This window comes from Aquila chrysaetos, chromosome 17 (genome assembly GCF_900496995.4).
Source record: "Aquila chrysaetos chrysaetos chromosome 17, bAquChr1.4, whole genome shotgun sequence".
Classification (NCBI taxonomy): Eukaryota; Metazoa; Chordata; class Aves; order Accipitriformes; family Accipitridae; genus Aquila; species Aquila chrysaetos.
The window spans coordinates 9,041,444-9,061,857 of NC_044020.1; the positions used below are offsets into that span (position 1 = coordinate 9,041,444).

At 44.4% G+C, this 20,414-nt stretch overlaps 1 protein-coding gene across 1 annotated transcript in view; it reads left to right on the forward strand.

The window, feature by feature from the left end:
* TMEM178B (transmembrane protein 178B) overlaps positions 1–20,414 on the forward strand; it is a 235,426-nt gene that overhangs the window by 184,223 nt on the left and 30,789 nt on the right. The window contains exon 3 of the mRNA XM_030040980.2: positions 19,203–19,340. Coding sequence (XP_029896840.1) covers positions 19,203–19,340 — 138 coding nt within the window. The remainder of the gene's footprint in view (positions 1–19,202; positions 19,341–20,414) is intronic.

Here is a 20,414-nt window from a genome sequence, read left to right on the forward strand (position 1 = left end):
CTAGATGCTGTGGTTATCAGGGTCTGTGCCACACTCAGGTCACTTGGAGGTGCAAAGGAGCCCAAGCAGTCGCCGTGTTTCCTCTGTGGCTTACTGAACCCAGTGGGATGGTGGGCTGCAGTGACTTGGTGGCACTGGGGATGTCCCTCCCCTGAAGGAAGAGGTCTTGGTTGGCAGGGGTATGCCAGGACCCAGAAACCCATTGTGGCTTTGGGATGGCAGCCCCATGGCTGGGACGTGGCTGCTGGGAGACTGGAGCCTGGAGCACAGAGAGACTGAGACTCGGCTGAGCATCCTCTGCACCCCTCGCTGTAGTGGTAGGCTCATTTATAGAGCCCCTAGATGAAAATGTTGATCAAAGGTGAAAAGCCAAAGTCAGTAGTGTGCTTTGGGTGTGTGACACCACAGCAACACAGTGAACATATCCTAAAAAAGGTTAAATTAGGAGGAGTGATGTAAAGCTGGTACTTCAGGTCATCAAGCCATTAGAAGTATCAGAAGGTAGGATTCTCTCTGGCTTTCCTATGTAGCTTGTTATGTGTGATTTTAAAAAAAATAAAATTAAAACAAGCACAGTAAGAAAATTGTTAAGCAAAACATCAAGTAGTGTTACAGTTAAGAGTATCAGTAACTTATGGGTAAAAATAGTAGAGGACAATATCAAACAGCAGAAATCCAGGATATTCATAGCTTGAGTTTATGCATAAGGGAAAGCGACTACATTAAGGTAAGAAATGCAGAGATAAGGCACCAAGCTCTCTCACCTCAGCCCTGGAGAGATACCACGAAGGGAGAAAGTGGAAAATCAATGATGTTGCATTTTACCAACAACTTAAATCTCATCTGGGACCATAAAGACTGATGTCACTCTTGTCCACACTGAACCATAATCATTGCATCTGGCCGCTGACTTCCCTAATACTTTCTTTTGACCTGATAAGAAATCTGATACCTGACTACAGTTTTTCAGATGTCTTAAAAGTCACTGGGAGGGTGTAAAGGCATGTCAACCTAGAGAGAGAGAGAAAGGAGATGGGAGGAAATTATAGGGGAACATTAGAAAGGGAAGGGAGGTGCATGTTAAGAAAGGAGGAGTGAAAGACGATGGAAAACCAGAGCGCTACGAGGCAGAGAAAAGCATGTAGAGAAAAGGAGGGGATTTGCACCAGAGGTGGGGAGAGAGGGACAGATAGGAGGAAAGGCGGGGAGATAGCTGGAGGGGGCAGGTTGGCAGCTGTAATGGGAAGGGTGGTATATTTTCTTAAAATACAGATATTTGCATGCATTGGACATGTGTCTCAGCTCTCTAGGTGGACAGGCCTCAGTTAAAGAAAAGGAGAATGGGATCCTGGACCCTGATAAAATGCATCCCATCTTTTGGTGACTGAGCATTTGGCAGCATAGGCACTTTTAAGGGGTATATCATTGTTGTCTGAGGCATAGCTGTCTGCCTTCTGCTCTACTGCTAATAACTAAGGGAAAAAGGGAGATAAATCATGCCTGTAGCCTAGCTGAGTGCAGCAGAAGTGAATCCTGGCCCCAGTGTGCATCACTTTCTGATACAATGCAAGTTTTCTGGATTTTTTTTTCTTATTGCACATACATGAGCACTACACAAGCAGGAAGAAAGCTGTTCTTTCCCAATCAAAAGATGCTTTTTCCATCTATCACTAGTGTTTTTACTAGTATCAGTCTCCTGCTCTGTACCGGGCTGAGGCATGCGTTTTGATACACAAACGTAGCAGACCTGCCTGCAATCTTTTCATTACCTTTCGATATTTCATACTGCATGATGAGATCAAAGAGGTTAACTGAATTAGGAATTTCCTAACCACAGCTTTTTGGAAACGTGTGACTTAGCAATGCACAGTGGGCCTTTCCCTCCATTTGTTCCCCCTCCTTCGCATATGTACCCATCACAGCTTCAAACGCTGCATCAGATCTGGAGAGACCCATTAGGAAATGAGCAAACCAGCCAATACAGGCGAGCTGAAAAGCTTCTTAAAAGTGAGAAAATGTGCTACAAGGATTTCAGATCCCAAATCAATTGAATCACTTGTGGGTAGGCACAAAAATGAAACCATATGTCATCTCAGAAACAAAATATTTGAGAATTAATTCCATTTTTACCCGCCTGTCAAAGCTTGGCTTCCAAGTTTAGCCTTCTCATTCTTGCCAGTGATATTATTAGCCCTCTGCCACTGCTCAGGTGCCACACTGATGGACAGAGCTGTTGAAATAAAGGGCTTTCTGGCTGGAAAGGCAAAGTGAATAAAACAGCATGGTGGAGGGGCTGCAGGTGGCTTTTAGAAGTTTTTCAGCAAAATGAACAACAATTTATTTTGGAGCAGCCAAGAGAATTTTGGCTGAATTGAGATGCTTTGATTGTCTTACTTAACCCTTTCAAATCCTTTCTCCTTTTTCTTTTTAATGTAAGTGCAATTTTTAAAGAATGTTGTTTAAAATGAAAAGTCAGAAGTTTTATTATAAGAAAATGCTCATATGAGACATTTTGGGTTTTTTATATGGAGCATATCAACATTTTTAAAGCGATACTTAAATTTCCCTCTTTTGTAACATCTCAAAACCAGTAGAAAACCAGAGTTGAGCAGATAACCACACAGACACCTTGTTGCACTGCTTTTGGGGTGTTCTGCTGCCAGGGAGCCAGGGGGGCCAGCTGCCCCCTGGGGAGGACAGCATCCAGGCAGGTCCACAGTGGCCAGGCAGGTCTGACAGCCAACTGGGAAGTCGGCTCAGGGCCAGGGTCTGGATTGAGATTTGGGGTGTCCCTGGCCAGGCCTAGGCCTGACTGTGATGTGGTGAGACCATAGGACTCATGGCGCTGGGTCTGTCGCCCTGGCCAAAAGCAGCTCCCAAGGGCAGGGGCTCATCCCTGGTGGGCATCTCCCTGCTCACCACCACCACCAACCGCACTGTTTCTGAGCTGATCATGTAGATTTAACATAGGACCTTGTCTTCCTCTAGTTCTTAAAGAAGTTTTTGTCATGAGGGGCAGGAGATGGTAAGTCTGGCCAAATGGAGAATTTGGCCTCAGCCAGTCCTGACTTGCGTACTACCAGCCTGGGGCCATGGCTGAGCCCTGCACCAATGAGAGCAGCCTCAAGGCTGCTCTGGTACCATGCAAGGGGGAATGGACCACCTGCGTATGTGCATGTCTCCATATGCAGCACCACAGTACCTTGCCAGCATGAGGAAAATGTCAAGGTAGTTTGGCAGTCAGCTTCCGACTTGTGTTAAAAACATCTCTGATCTACATCAGTATCACAGACTCGGCCTTTAAGGTGAATGCATAAAGAAAGCCAGGTAGTATGGTGAACTTTCTGAGTGCAGCTGCCGGACCATCACCCAGTGAAAGAAACAGGATAGCTGCGCCTTCTGCAAAGAAGAGTCCCTTGGGTGGAGATTTTACAATGCTGTGCATCCTATGTCGGTATTTCTAGACTTGGAAGCTTACTAAAACTCTCTTCTGGGGCACAGAAATCACGCATGTGTTTTATGGAGCAGGTTTTGATCACTTAGCTATCTGGTCATTTCAATATGCTTGTGACTAATTAAACTTTATATGGAGCTCATTGGATTTGCTCTAGATTTCCACTAAGTCAAGGATCTGACTAAGTACAGGGATATTTCTTTTTTCTCAGTAAAACTAGAGAGTCTTTCATGGCAAGTTCTTCTAGATCGTTGAGTGGTTTTGTGAAACTGCTGTCAAGCATAGTATTTATTAGGGTTGTGCACAAATACCTAATGTTGTGAACACACTGCATACATATATTAACGTCACATTCAGATTGCAAAACATTTGTAACTGTCAGCTCTTTCCCTGTCTCTCTTTTTGCATGTCTCCAAACACATAATCAGCCCTGCTCCTGGCTGATTGATGAGATAGGTAGGGTAAAGTCAGGTAGGACCCTTCGTCCTCATGTTGCTGTGTACCCTGCAGACTTCTGGGTTGGTGGGTATATGGCAGTGATAATAATCCAACCGTTTGGGATGGCAGGTGAATAACACATGGTATGAAGGAATACCACCAGGGTCTGTTGGTGGTGTTGAGGGAGTTGTTTGTTGGTTTTGGGTGATCTTAGATAATCTTGTAGAACGTACAGTGGTATCCTCACAAATTGGGGCCCTTTTATCCTGTTTACCATGCAAGCATCAGTCCCTTCAGAGACCTCAAGCCATACCTCATGGCCTCACACCACGCTGTTGGACCCTGGAGCTATATGCAGAGTGCTGCCTGCAGGACTCTGCTGCGTTAGCATTACTCACTGTTTTCCTTAGCAAAGGTCAAGGGGGGTTTTCCATGAAAAGGTAACAGGTCCTACAAGACCACATACAGCTGCAAGATTTCTCATCCTCCTACTCTGTCAGTCAGTGCGCGGAGGCTGTTTAAACTGGCCAACTTCCACTAATGTGCGGTCATTTCTCAGAAAATCTCCCACAGTTGCACCGGTTTGGCGTAGGCTTTTGTAATGATACCAGCAGCAGGAGTGCTAACACTTGCCGTAGAAAAATCTGCTGCTAACCGGTGCTTCCGCTGCGGCTGCCATCAGGGGAGCCTGTGCAAGGATAGGTCTTTCCTAAAAAAAGCTCAAATAGCAGCACAGCTTGTTAATGGCTCGGGAAGTCAGAGAAGCAAATGAGGCCTTCTGGGGGGTGGGAACTGGGTGCTGGGTCAGGGAGGCCCTCTACAAAACTGGGAATGAGCTGACTTGAGCAGAAAGCTTCAGATGAACATCTACGGGCTATTCTGTGTCATCAGCATTGCTGGAACGAGGCAGGGGCTCGCTCCGTCCTGTGCCATGTGTGGAAACCACTACCTGCTTGCTGAGCTGTGGCCAAGTAATGACTAAGTCCCACTCTTTCTATCTGATGAGACCAGGTAGTCTCGCATGCCAATTTGGATCCTACCAGTTATTTTAGATGAAGCAATGTGTCGCCAGAAGCGGTCAGAGCTAAATATGGTATACTGGCTTTGGAAGCAACTTCACGCTGTTTCCTGAAGTCTGACAGGTGAATGACTTCGGATCAAGCATCTCATGGTGACATCCAGCGTGCTCTCTGTCACGACTGTGGACAACCTGCACTTCTGACCCCCATCATCCTCCCAGTCCCATCAAACATAACCCTTTACAAATGTCATGCTGGTAGCAGTCATCTGTATCCTGCAATCGCATGAAACACCCACGCGTGGTCCAGCCTTGGCCGCAGTCCCCTGCCTATCAAGTGACATTACTTCAGAAAGGTCTTAGGCTTCACACTCCCATGAGCATGGTTAATACAGTGATCCAGCAGCTACCCTACTATTATTTCTTCCACACAAAAAACACTTCAGGGAAAATGTCTCAAAAATAGTAGATCTGACTTTTTCATCAGGCTTACTGTTCCCAGCCTGTGCAAAGGCCCAGCTTTCTGAGGTTGTGCTTTCAGTGTCAGTCCATCAACAGGTGCTGACCAGTGGCTCCACTACCCTTGCTTAGGGAGTGTTTTGACATTTGTTAGAGCTCTTTTGGGCTCCACATTTAGCTCTGTGCTTCGGGAGATGGGAAGGACATGCCTCGTTGCCTCTCAGTTGCAAGCTGGGGTATGCTTATCTGGACCCTTGTGCTGGACCCTGCCTGGTCTGCCCAGAGGACCCACATCGTCAGAAACAAAATTAAAATAAACCATTATATTTAAATAGTAATTCTGCATCACTGGTTAGCCACGTACAACAGCTATACCATTACTACACATGACTATTTACATACGCATATACAGTGACTCCACCTCCACATTTTCCACCAAGGCATCAGTAAACCATGGTAAAAGCCACAGTCTTCTGATTTCAGCAAAAAAGTTATTTCAATGTTGCTGAAATGGGTATCAGAAAAAAAGGGAGTAATTACAGCACCACTTACCTCACCACGTAACGATAACTGCCTGGAAGCAGAAACCAGACATCCAAATGAAAGAATAGGATTGTCTTTCTAACAGTGGGGGTTAATTAACCATCTGAACAAACGATTAAGTGCAACATTTTTCTTATCTTCATCTTGTCACATGATGATTGGACCACTTTCTGGAAGTTAGTTTTTAGCCGAATGTTATGGGATTCAATATAGATGTAATTTGGGAAGATGTATGGTGTGTGATACGTGCACCGAGTAGCTGAGCCAATCTGTGAACTGTCAGTGATGTTTTGTGCAGAGATACCTTGAAAAGTAAATTCAAAGATACTCCACAAAACAGTGTTAGAAAACAGTTGTTTCCCTACGGCTAATCACATTGGCGGAAATACTGAAGGTTCCTTGTTAGAGCAACTGCCGAATCCTGTGACATCTGATATTAACCAAATAGTTTGCACAGATTAAATGCTGTGTCCCATAGCCCTTCTGCTAGGAAAGACTTTCCCTAAATTTGCCATGTGAGGAGAATCTGTTGGGAGGCATCTCAGGCTAGACTGGTCTTAATGGGTGCCTAAGGCTTTTTTTCCGAGCACGTATTTGCTGGGGTACATCCAGCTGTGGATGTGCTTTTCCCTTTTGTTGTGTGTAACATCTGTGCAGTGGGCTTTTGTTTGGCTGGTTGGAGGTTTTCTCCTCCTTCCCCCAAGCTGCTTTGGCTGCTCACCCAGCTTTTTACCAAAGTGCAAATTTATATTCCTTCTGCTTTCGGCAGGCCCATATGTGGAACTGTCAAAATGTCACTGGCATCAATTGTGAAAGGTTAGTGCCACATTATAGTCAGCGAGCTTATTAACAGGGAAATGATTGGGTTTTGGATAGGGGGAGGGAAGGACAAATGGGAATCCATTTTCCAGGCACCTGCTTTTTCTACTAAGCCTTTCTTGTCATGTATGTATTTTCAGAAAGTGGTTGCCATCTGCATTGGAAAAAAATTAGCTAGAGACCCCAGGAAGAATGAGGCTGTTCCTTGTGAGATCTCAGCAAGTTCAGAGGGGAAGGTGGAGAGGCAATAAAAGCAAGTTGGCCAAATTTGTTCGGGTGTTGAGTGACAGGAGATGTTCAATTTTCACTGACCGAGTGACTAGAGATAGGTTCACGCTGCAAAAATTGGGTCTGATGGGGACCCAGTGTCAAACTGGGAGACTGTGGGTCCTGGCTCCATGATTTCATCTTGTCCCAAGAAATAGTTCACTTGCTCTCCCCAAGTTTACAGGTGCCTGTATACAGATGATAGCTAACTGTTTGCTTATTTTCATCTCTGTGCTTTTTCAGATGTATTCAAAGTCACCACTGAAAAAAATTTCCATACCCTACTGCGAAGTTTTTATCTCTCCAAGACATTTTTAGGGCTTCTGGTACCATCAATGCAGAGAACCTAGCTCACAGTCTTTAATGTATTAATCTTCAAAACGACCTGGTGAGATGAGATTATCCCAGTTTATGAGAACTGAGGCACAGAAAGCTAACTTTTTTGCCATGCAAGTCTGTGAGACAGCAGAGATGAGTATCTGCATCTTTATAGACTCTCTGCTAGTACCTGAATCACTGAACCATCCTTCTGATGCCTCATTTTTTCCTTTGGCTTTTCCACCTTGCTTTTTTAAAGTCAACCTAGTGTCCAGCTGGAAGCACTGGAGCCATCCATTAGAGAGGCAGGAGGAGGAGGAGGAGTGCCCAGAATCTGCCAAAAAGTTAAATCTGTGTTGCGTTGTTACTCTCTAAAATGAGCCAAAGCAGGGTGTAGGCGTTTGTCCTTCGGTTTTGTATGGAGCTGCTATTTCACAGGAACCACTGCCCGGCTTTTGGACTGTAGCTTGCAGCCAGTGCCAGCCTGACCTAGATTCAGACCAGTGACCTAAAGGTGAAAGCCACCAGAATCTGTAGCTGAGCCTCTGGGGCACCAAACCTCCTTCGCTCCTGATTATTCCCTTTTTGACATGGCAGAAAAGGCCCTCGAGGTGGCGGATAACGTACTGCTGGGGGGTAGTATGTGCCTGACCTTTTCTGTAGGAATGAGCTTGAAAATGAGGTGGAAAAAAAGGGAATGAATATTAATAATTGGATTGTCCTGGGGATTCTTCACTGGCAACAAAACCCATTGTGCCCTGGAATTAGAGCGAGCACCATGCGCATGTGGCTCTTTGTTGCTCCCTGAATGCTGCTGGTAGGTGAAATTTAATTTCACCGCTCGCAACAAAAACCAAGAAATGGGGATTCTGCATCAGACACAGCCAGTGAGAGGCCCCTCTCTCACAAGGCAGGAAATTCCCTGCTCCCCCCACGCTCCCGCCCATCCCTGTGTGTGCAAGCCGATGGCCGACGTATGGGACGTGGGGCCGCTGAGCCTCAGAGCGGTCACTTCAGGCAGAGAGGAGGCAGGGACAAACAGGTGAGGGCAGGAGGTAGGGAGAACTTGCATGCAACATAGGGATATTGCCTTTATTAATTTCCAGCTTTCCACCTCACCGTGTGTGCGTTGGGGATTTCAGCTCTCCCCTGCTCAGGAAGCTGCTCTTGCGCTCTCTTGTTTTTGCTGCTTTTGCTGCAGGAGAGGAGGTAGCACCGTGCAAAACACCAGATCCAAATCTCCTATGAGGTTTCTGGCTTTGTTATGGGCTGTGCAGAGCCCCAGGTGCCAATGCGCAAGATGAGAGCATGATGTGAAATGTGGATCAATGTGTGGGCATCTCTTCTTGCCCCAGGACTTCTCTCCAAACCCTCTGAGCGCAGCCTCCCCAAGCCCCGCTGACTCCTTGGCAGTGAGCTCTCCTCCCGTGACACCCCGGTTAACACCACACATAACAGCTGTGCTTAGGTGCCTTTTGGGGAGGTGCACGGCCCTGTTTTCTAGATGGTGCCCCGAAGGTACAGAGGTGTCTAACAAAACTGCAGAAAGGGCTGACTCTCCAGCCAGGACTGGGGGTCCTTGCGATGACCCCAGCAAGGTGGGTATTTCAGTGGGAATGGGCAGCCCCTGGAGCACGGGTGCTGTGGCACGGGGGCCAAGCAGGAGAAGACCCTCTTGGCCTCATCCCTGGCAGCGGGCTGGACTGCCTCCTGCAGGCTCCAGAGGCCCTCCTGCGGAATATCTGAGCTCAAAACCTGGGTTTTGGGCAATTAAGCAGCCATCCCCCCGCCTCCTCATGCCAAGGAGAATTTTAATGTACTTCCAATTTCTCTTTTTAGCACACACAAAGAAAAAAGAAAAAAAAAATTAATAATCATCTATAAGAGAAGTTCTTTTCAGACACATGGAGAAGCATTCAATGCTGATATATATTTTTCCCCACTTTTAAATGGTATCTATTTAAATGCAGATTTTCTGGTTTCCTATGTGGATCTTGGAAGAAACGCCTTTCAATTTAAATGTTAATAGAAGAGTAAACTTCAAAATCAAAATTTCTCCATAAGGGAGAGTGTTTTCTCACAGCTTTAAATGTCTTTTCTATACTTCCTCCCTCCTTCTCCCCCACCCTCCTTCCTCTCTTCCCAGCCCCCAGCCCAGCCTCAGTTGCATTAAACGGTCTTTTTTAAAAACAAGAATACACCTTTCAGAGTTCCTGAATTAAAATGTTTAATGCTGGGGTCTGTGGAATGAGTATGTTTGAGCAGAGTGCTGGGGCACTGATAAAGCAGAGATACCATCCCTCCACCTCCAGCCTTTTTCATGCTGGCCATTTATCAAACCTGCTGCTCTGAATGCCTTATGATGGGATTATTCTCAGGCTTGTGCTGCATAATATTGAACCAGTGGTTGAGGCAGAGGCTGAAAGGGAAGAAAAACCTTTAGGATGATGTTTTAGTTGCTCCTGAATGGGAGCAAGGCTTTGGTGCTGGGCTGGGCAATAGAGGAGGGAAGTCAGATGCAGAGGGAAGAAGGTGAAACAGAGGAGGCATTACCAAGTTCATCTCTGTATTACCCCTCCTGCTCCTCCTGTGGTCCGTTCCTGCATACCTCCAACTTCATTTATCTTCAGGAGGAGCTTAGGGTAGATCTGTGTTTTACAAAAGACCCTTAACACTGCCTGATACTGGGGTTTTACATAAAATTATGTTCCTTGCTTCCTGTCACACTCCATTTGTCATCTTTAATACAAACTTTTCTTTAATTTTCCCCATCACTCTCTTCCATTCTCCATCTCTTTTTGTCCTCTCTTCTCTCCTCACTGAAAGAAAAAGGGAGGGAAAAAAGTGTTTCTGTTTTTTCTTCTGCTTCCTTCTGGCCCTGATGAGCCCTGGCCACCTTTGCAAGAAGTAGTTCAAGAGATACTACCTGAAGATTAAATTTTAATAAACTTCCATGTATTTAGTGGACGGTGATGGTGGCTGGCATATAAAAAGCAGAGTGTAACAGGGCAGACTCTGCTTACTGTGGAAGGAGACTTTTGTAAACTAGACAATAAAGATATTACTATGTATAATAGGATATAGGGTTTTCTGTATCCAGATTATTTTCACACAATTGTTACTGTACTCTGTACATCATTATTACCTGAATGCCTCTGAAGAAAAAGTAGTGAACTGGCTTCCACAGCACCCTGGGAGACAGGAGAGGGAGTCTGATTTTCAGAGGAAAGCTTTGCAGCACCCAACCCTCCCACCGATTTCAGGGAAAGCAGAGCTCACTGGACTCTTCTCTCTAGATGCTCAGTCCCTTGCAGGCAGGGGTGCTGCAGAGACCGCTTGCCCCCACGGCCTCTCTAGGTGCTTGTGACGCCCTGGCAGGGCTGCGCGGTGAAGCTTGCCCCAGTGCCCTGCTCTGCATTTCCTCCTGTGCACTGTGCCTAGTGGGGGGGTAAATGGAGTAGTTCAGTCTTCAGCGGTGTCAGAGCAGCGCTTCTCACCAGCACTGAAAGCACTTTACAATGAAAGGTGTCACCTTTGCCCTGAAACCCAGAGCCCATCGCAGCCTTCTTCCAAACCGTTGGAGAATGCAGGAAAACTTCCATTTAGAAAGCTGGGCTTTCCACCTGGCCTCTCCCACTGCCACCAGGGCTGGAGGTGCTGGACGCAGGGAGATGGTACCTGACATCCTTCAGGAATGATCCCTCTGGCAGGGCTAACGTGGTCCTGAGGGACTGTGGTGTTCTTCCTCCCCAGCAAGATCGTACTTGTGGTGTGGTGGCTCCAAGGAGAGGTCACTTAAAGTAAGAGGTGACCAACGTAAAGAAGCGTGTACTCACTGAGTACTTCAAGGGAACAGGAAGGGAGAAAAATGAAAAAAGCACAGCTCTGATCTGATGAAGTCCCAAAGTTCACATTGAAATTGAACAGAAGCCATTTTATTACATGTGCCTCAAATTCTTCAATACCTGCGTAATCCGTGAAAGCGGTGTAACGAAAAGCCTCTTGGCATGGCTGCAACTGGGAAATGTTTGCTTTGTGTGGCCTCACCAAGCAGGAGCAGGAAGGATTAAAGTTATGAATATGAAGAAGGATGGACAAAAATGCAGGTGCCTCAGACTTTCTTCCCTGTTTCTAGGGAATGAGAGAGGGAGAGGAGGGATGAAAGGGTTGACTGGGCAAATTACAAGTGTACTCTGTTGGGGCCAAAGCTTGGAAATGTTCCTAGATGATCGTATATTGTAGGGCTAAAAGCCTGGATAGTAAATCTGGAAAGAGAAAGACTCTTCAAGATCAGTTCTTGAACATCACTGAATAAGTATAAATTATCAACTTCAAGTACTTTCTGAGAAAAATTATGTCCTCTCCAGAGTCAGAGAAGGGGAGAGAAGGGGAGGGAATGGTTTGCAGTAGGGTAGGATAGGGTATGGTAGAGTAGAGTGGAATAATGCTTTGGCATAAGCTCAGCTACTCTGGCCCACTACGTCAGGGGTTGTAAGGGCAAAGCTTTTGTTTCCTTCCTAGACTGCTGTCACTCAGAGCTGAGTAGCAACACAGCAGATAATAAAAAATCCTTTTTCTTCTATGGCCAAAGTTTCTTTTTCAGCAGAAGGTGGAGTAGGATTGGAGCAAAAGTCTGAACCCTTCTATGGGATGGTATTCACAGCCATCTTTCTCCCAAGACCTAACATAAGTTTTCTGCCTTCTACAGTAGAACTGCATCTGATGTGCTACATTTCTGCTGTGCAAATGCCTCCTTTATGCATTGACCTGTCTAATATTCATATCATAAAGGCTCTTGGAGACAAATCCATCTTTTCAGCCTCACAAGACACTTTTTCTCGCCTTTTTCCCCCTGCACTTAAACAAGCTTTGCTTCCTTCCTTGTCTACTGCCTCCTTAAATCTCTCCCTTATTATCTAAGGGTTCTCTTTTGTCTCCTCTCCGCTCTACATGAGCAAAAGGCAAGAGTAAAATCAGGACTTGATATTCAAGCTCCAGATGGTGCTTTTAGCCACTGCAGAATTTCTTAGGCCCCTGTAATTTTCCCAGATACTGGAGGAATTGCTTTCAGACAGTAGCACACCAGTGTATGACCTGGTCTGGGACACCCCCCCACCTCTGGTGCATTATGAGAAGGTTCACCAGAGACGAGAAATTGCAGTGTCATGTGGAGTTTGTTGTTTGTCAGCATGAACCTCTGAAGGTGTCAGCCTTTGCAGAAGACAAGACTTCATTCCTCCTCTGATGAGCTGCTCACCTGACTCTGAAGTTGAGGGATTTCTATGAAGGCAGGCTGAAGTGCCAGCAGTGCACAGCTGTCACCTTCCTTTTGTGATTGTTTCTGTTTTAAATAACTGTAAGAACACTTACGATCTCTAACTCTGACGGAGGAAATCCAGATAGATGGTCTGTCCTGACAAGAATAAATCATGTGTCAGGATGTCCATTTTACACCCTGTCCTGAAGGACACGTTGACTAGCACAGCAGTTTGTGAAGCTTCCTATCAGCATTTCCATATAGGTGAGTTCATACATACTGGCAACCAAACACTGGACACTTCATTACACAACCGACAAACTCTAGTCAAGAGAAGGTGATGGGATTTTCTGGTTTAGAAGAAGTTATGCATGTATCTTACAAACACCATTGCACCTCTTGTGATATGAAGGCTCTCCTACATCCTTCAGAGTGCCAGTTTCTCTTTTTGTGAGGGCCTTCTGCTGCTCGTTCTCTCAGCTTTGAGAGTGTTGTGTTTTAGCGTATGTGTTTGTGACATGCATATTTCTGAGTCACTCTCTGGTGCAGACTACTTGCATATAATTATAATCCACTGTTACTTTTGTTGAAGTGGGTTGTACTCATTGTGATTGCGTTAGAGTAATCTTTAAACTGAAGACTGGGCTCCCACATGAGTCAGTAAAAGGCACTCAGAGATTTTAACTGAGTCTCAAGTAGACTAATGCATATTTCTTTTCTTATCTCTCCATACCTGAAGTGGAAAGAAAAGATTAAAACCTCACCCTCTACTTGCCAACCTCATCCAGAATACAGTCTTAAGCTGTGCGGAGAGAATTGTGAGAGCCAGAAGATGCCACTCAAAATTGCCTGCATTAATACTCAGTTGTTCATTGTAGCTGGGAGCTGCTAGGGCTGGCATTCAGTAAAAGATACATCTGTCCAATTTTCCATCTTGCTCCCCCCCCCCCCCCCCCCGCCCCGTAGTTTTGGGCTGAGGTAAGATAAGGGATGATGTCAGAGAAAGGTACCTCCGTGCTGCTGATTCTTTGTCAGAGAAGTCATTTAAACAAAGCTTAGTGAAATCTGGTAAATTGTGCTCTTGGGCTGTGTGCAGTTTTTGAACAATTTCCAATACATGTATTTGTTTGGAAAAAGATGAAAAAGGATTGATTTAGACTCTTTTCAAGTACAAATGTTTTTAATCCCACACGAGTAAAGACAAATGAGAATGAATCTAGTACAGGAGGGTATAGATCAAAGTGACCTGCAAGGAAGGATTATGCTAAAGAGTTACGCTATCCCAGTCTATTTCTGCTTGCGGTGACACTATATGCCAACATTTGGTCCTAAAGGGGCACAGAAATACATTTGTGATTTCCTTTTCAGCTTCCTCTTTTGTTGGGACATCTCAGGGAAGAAGGGTGCTATACCCAGAATGTCTTCTAAGCTGTTCTAGATATTCTGGATACAGACTTCAGGGTCCTTAGTCCCTATGGACCTTTCTCTATCGGGAGAAGAAAGGAGATGTAGGATGGACTATCTGAAACACTATTTGCAGCAGTAGTGCACTTTCTGATAGTCTGATAGCAAGCACTGTAGTTTGATCTGGTAACAAACACTTGAGAACAAGCAGTTCTGAAAGCAAAAGCAGTGCTGTGTTGTTAAAGGGCTGGCCAGAAAGCCATAGATTCAATTATATGCTCCTCTACAAACTTTTCACATAGCCATAGGCAGGTTGACTATTCTCATCTTGTCTTGATTTCCCCATCTTTCACAAGAGGCTCATATTTTCCTTCCTGTATGTGTTGAAAGAAATCTCTAATATTTTGGAAGTATTATTAAACTCCTCGGTGGAAAGGAAGATAGAGAGATATCAACAGGAAGACCGAGCCCTTGCTTTAGAAAGATGACTTGCAATTTCAAGGAAGAGGACAGAACATCAGAAGTCAAAAAGGCATATTGAAATTTTCAAGAAGCAACGCTGATTCAGAACATGTTATGTTTGCAGCTGCTGGGGTGTGAAACTTCCTCCACGATGTGACAGCCAGCATGAATTACTTCATTGCTTATAACAAATACAGATGGACAGATATCAGGGTGAAATGAAGGGCAGGGGCATTTGCAAACTGACAGAGAGAACCTTCCACCACACGCTGCTTGGAAATAAACAGATCTTAATCAGCTCTTTTGCCTTTCTTTATCTTCAGAAAACCTTTAGAGTTAATGTTCTCCAGCGGAAGACTAAAATGCTTGTAGGAAATGCATGTTGTTTTATGAGAGTCTGTCTCTATTTTAAGGAGGTTGTCTAAAATGCTAATGTTTCTCTTTTCATCACGATTCACGAAGCTTGTGGCTTTCAAATTTACCATTTCAGTTTCAGTCATGGGAATTGGATTACTTCATTCCCTGCCTCTTCTCCAATGTTATCAATCAAGAAATTTGTTATTTCCAGCCTCCATGAACATGATGCCTGTATTCCTTGCCTGATGATCCACACTGGTTTTGAGTCAGGATTGAGTTCCCTGCCTGTTACATGCAGCAGCGCCTGTAGCAGTGCTAGGCATGGAAAGTCCTCCCAAGGGGGAGATATTCACACATAGCTTTTAGTCTGTTAATATATAAAAGAAAATGGGTTGGAGACGGTGTCTCTAAAACATGAGTGGAAAGATAACATTGCACTTTCAACCACAAGTGATACTGGTATCTAAGTCCATGTAGTAAATCATTGAAACTACTGTCATACAGGCAAGGCATTGAAAATCAACTTCTGTATTATAGGTCTTACAGAACAAGCAAATGTAATACCTTCCTTAATTGCACCCTGTAACTACATTTCTAAAGGTTTGGGTTACTACATGGTGGAGAAGGGGGATCTATAGTACCCCTGCAATCTGTGCACTTTGCTACAGTGTGAGGACTTGGGATGGGTATCCAGGAGAGGATCCCCTGTAGAACCAGCTAAGCAATGCACACGAGCGAGCTAAGATAAGGTATGTTTGCTGTTGCAGCTCCCATTTGGCTGCATAAGATTCAACAATGCATTTTGCTGGCATAGTCACTCCTTCAGTTGACTGGGTTTGTCATGCCATGATCCTGAGATTCTGTAGCTACTCAGGGAGGTTTTCAAAGAAAGAAAGAGTCTAGAGAACCATTCATTTCATAGTCTAAAAATAAATAAAAGCAATTTCAGAAAAAATAAAAAGGATGTGCTCAAATGTCATATAAAGTGGTGTTACATGACAAAGCATGACCATTTTTGCCTTTGCAGGATGTATTCAGGAAAGGTCTTATCAGTGCCGATCAAACTCGGACAAAACCCCATCAATTTGTACTGGTGAGCTACTGCTTATTTATATGGCATCCATTGCTCCTAAATTAGCAGAAGGAATTTATATATTGCCTTGAGTACACAATACAATTCTTTGCTTTTTTGCTGTCCTTTCCATGTCGAGCGCCACACCAACAGAACAGTAATCATAAAAAGTACCACTAATAGGGGTTTGTGTACAGAGAATACAGGATCCTCTTCCCTGGCCTTCTCCTCACTAAATAGCCTGAGGGTAACGATTTGGTTACATACATTAAGTACTTTCCCACAAAAGAATCACTTTGAATAGACTTGTTCCCAGGACTGACCTCAGCTTCAGGTGGGCTCTGACAAGTGAGGAGCACAGGGAAGGTGCTGTTGGACAAGCGCAGGCTGTTTATGCAACCAACTTTGCAACCCCCTTTCCCAGTACTGCCATTTGCAAGGGCTGTGCTCGAGGATGGTTATGGCAGCACAAAAGCCAAGATGGTTTTGAATAGAAAAGAAAGCTTATATTCTATCTATTTCATATAAGCCCTAATGGATGGCCTTGTGAGGAGCAGATTTGCAACTGGCCTAAGCAGTGGCAATCTTAAACGAAGCCCACTGAACTTGCGAGAACTAAGGTGTCATGAAAAATTTCAATTCTGAATTTTTTTATGTGTGGTATTAAGTGTCTGTCAAAGGTTAGCTTTCTGGTTTTTTTCAAGAGATAATATAAGCCCAGAGTTCAGATGCTGATGGATTTTGCTGTGTTGTTAGAAAGGGAATTTCAGGTTCCATCAGGAAGAGAGGTCAAGTGAAACAAACCTCAAAGTTGGGCCTAGAAATCTTGGTCTTGCTACTTTAACTGTTCTGTTCAATGGCAAAACTCACACTGATTTTAGTGGGGTAAAAACAATTCCTTAGTTTGGTATATAGGGTGTGGGGATGCTTGTGATCCCCTCTGGGACCTATGAAAACTGGCTCCATCAGCTAGTCATTGGGGTAGGTCTGAGGAGTTACTGACACTTTGCAGCTGAATAAAGCTATTTAAATTCAGCTCATTAAAAGCAGGTTGTTAGGGTATGTTTCCATTAGGATGAGCAAGTGCTGTTACCCAGAGTCAGCAGTCACAAGTTAAAATGGAAGAGTTTTGTAGAGCTGACACAGACAGCTGTGCAGCGCTTCTGAGACACGTGTTGTGCTGTTATTGAAGATGACATAGGAAACAGTAAACATTTTATGTTTTTACCTGTCATTCAAATTGAGCCCAGGCCTTCATGGACTGAAAAATAGGAAGATACTCCTCCATCAGAGATGCTTACTAGCATTTACTGCTTGTTTTAGAAAGCACTCTGAGAAATTCCCAAGGAACAGAGACTAGCATTGCCTGTGGAAAATGTGAGTTTCTGCAGGAAATGCATTTTTTTTTTTTTTTTTTTTTTTTCTGCACCAGACCTCCTTGAACATATTCAAATTCTTTGTGGGGTGGTTTGGGTTTTTTTTTTTTTGATGGGACAGTCACAAAACCTAAGGTAAAAATACAAATTTTAAGGTGTGTATCTTGTTAAAAGGGCCCTGGTCACTGGTGGACTAAAGGCCTGGTAATCTTTATGTTGTCAGAGGGATTCCTTGCAAAAAACAGTGACAATCTACAGGAACCAGTTATAGTTTCAAGGGAGGGATTGCGTTCTGCAACTTGATCTTGCATAAGAATTGCCATAATGAACAGAGCTGTGAGTAAACTACCTTCCACTGAATCAAATCATTCTGTCCCAACACACCTCTAGACCTTGTAGATTTTGGATAAGGAGTTTTATAAATCTCTGATGATGCTAATTTATCACTGTTCACAAATTTCACTGAATCTGCACTGCTGGTATTGGTGGTCCTTTTGATCCACTGTGGGAAAAGGTTAAAAAAAAAACCAGAAATTGAGAAACAGACACAGGCCAGCCAAGGAGAAAAGCTGCCACAGAGACTGGTGGATGATTCACAGTTTTCAAATCTTCCTCCCCCTGTCATAAGCATTCTGTTTCTTGAAGGAAAGTGAAATCATTGCTGTGCAAAAAAAAAAAAAAAAAAATTGTTTCAAGAAGGAAACAAATGTTTGGAGAGCTGACTTGGCTGGAATTTTCCCTGCACATGTACTCTTGACATATCAGTGCTTAAACTTTCTATGCGTGCATGAGGGGGGACAGGGAACAACCAAATGTTAGTGAAGATGCCCCCATCTGTTCCATTATTTGAGGGTGTAAAGATGCTGTTTAGCTCTCATAGTCCTTGCTATTTCAGATGCCAGGTGGTCTCCCTGCCCAGATTTCACATCAAAAACAGCTGTGAAGGTTTTTTTTTCCCAGCACATGCAGGAGGAGGGATCCCAGTAGTCCCATCCTTTTTGCAGAAGGCAAATAGGCGATACAGCCAGGTCTTAATTTAAGGGTTCCTTACATTAGGTTTTGGGGATCTTTTTTCTTTATTTATGAAGTAAATACAGGTCAGCCCTATGCACCCATATCAGATGTAGTACTCAGTCCCCACTTGCAGAGCACAGAATGCTTTACTGTAGCCCCCTGCCCTCCTCCTACTCTCAGTGCTCCCTGGAGCACTCAAAAACGTCCTTACCAAAAATCATCTGACAAGGTCACCATCTAGATACAAGAGAGGGCAATAAAGCGTCCTATGCCCCAGCCGTGTATCTGCAGTGCTTTTATTATCTCTGACACCAGAATATCTGCATGCCTCACCATCCTGGAGGTACCGAGTTTCACACACACCACCACTGGACAGCAAAGTTCCATGGCCCGAATTACACACGGGACGCCGCAGCCCAGAGGGGCTCAGTGACTTGCCCAAGATCACACACTGGGGGTCAGAACTGAGGCAAATCCCCTGTCGTGTCTGTACTGGAGCAAAGCATAGAGACTGCTTTGCATATCAGTTTGAGCAGGTACATCCATTGGATGCAGTAGAATAACGGATGGAGATGAGAAGGCAGGATTTAAACACACGTTGTGCTAGCACCCAAAGACTAGAGCTATTAGGCATAGCATTGCGCTGAGGCCATTTTACAACTTCTAATTCCTGAGCAAATTGTCACAAGTCACTTGGGTGCGTCTGCACTGAGCTTTATTGTGTGGTGAAATGGTCACCTGCTGTCCCTCCCCAGCCCAAGCTAGTATCTTAATTTATAGATTGTCCTCCCTCTGAACCATCCTTACTGAAATCATCCCATGCCAACATACACTGAAGACCTTGCAGCTCAGTAGCATTTTGGATTAAGACTGTTATGAACCTCTGACGATGCTAATTTATCACTGTTTACACACATTTTGTTTTTCTATCTTCCCAACTGCAGATCTGCGCAGGATGACAGCTGGCTTCATGGGCATGGCTGTGGCCATCATCCTTTTTGGATGGATTATCGGGGTGCTGGGGTGCTGTTGGGATCGAGGCCTTATGCAGTATGTGGCGGGGCTTCTCTTCCTCATGGGAGGTAAGGAAGTCGGTGTTTGAAGAAATGTGTTTTCCTTGTTGTTTTCATGTTCCCTCTTTCCACATGTATAACCCTCCTTTTCTAAGTCACTGAAAACATGTTTTCAGAGTTGTTTTAGGTGATCTGGACTTGGTTTCATTCTGAGCTCTTTCTGGTGTACATCAAGGATATCCCAACCGTAGCTACATGTTACTTCTATTACAAAACAGTGTCCATAAGTCACAGGACTGGAAATGGCCTTCCAAGTTGTTTAGTCCAGTGCTCTATTGTTGCAACTAAAACTGTCGCCCTTAAAGTTAAGAAGCTTAATAAACTTAGTAATAAAAATCTGAAGATTAAGCAGATGTTCTTCCCACCACTATCCTATTTCATAGTGGGACACTTTGATAACTAGAAACTGCTCAAAGTTTTAACCTCTATTTATTCCTCATCAGTTGTCCTTGAGTCAAATGTAACCTTTAGTTTATCTGTCTCTTTTCTTTCTCTGATGTACCTATGAAAAGCAATAGTATCCTCTGTTTTCCTTTTCCCACTCTACATATGCTATTTCTTGTAGACCTTTCTCTGTAAGACCAGTTATCAATCCAGCAGACCTTTCTGCCACCTGTTCTTGTTTGTACTTGCCTTTCTCAAATATGGATGAGAAGGACCATTCCCAAACAAGGTCGGATCAATGCCTTGTATAAGTGATGTGACAGTTCCCTTTCTCTGCTGGAAATCCTTTACCTGAAGTATTTTGTGGTTGTATTTGCCTTTTTCATGCTGCATCACACTGGAAACCCACAGTCATCCTTCAGTTGGATAATACATCCAGGCCTTTTTCCTCCTTTGTAATTTCCTACTGATGATCTCCCAATTTACAGCAGAGGTTCTGTTTATTACTCCCCAGGTACGTGCCCTGGCACTCTGTGCTTTTGAGCTTTTTCCCATTTCTACTACACCAGCCCTCAAGGTCATCCAACATTTCCCGTGTAATGTTCCAGCCTTTCTTACTACAGATGCCATCCAACTTTCTGTCACCAGCAGGTTTCATGGCACGCAGTTACCTGAAATGAAGGGTGTGAGAGTCAAGTC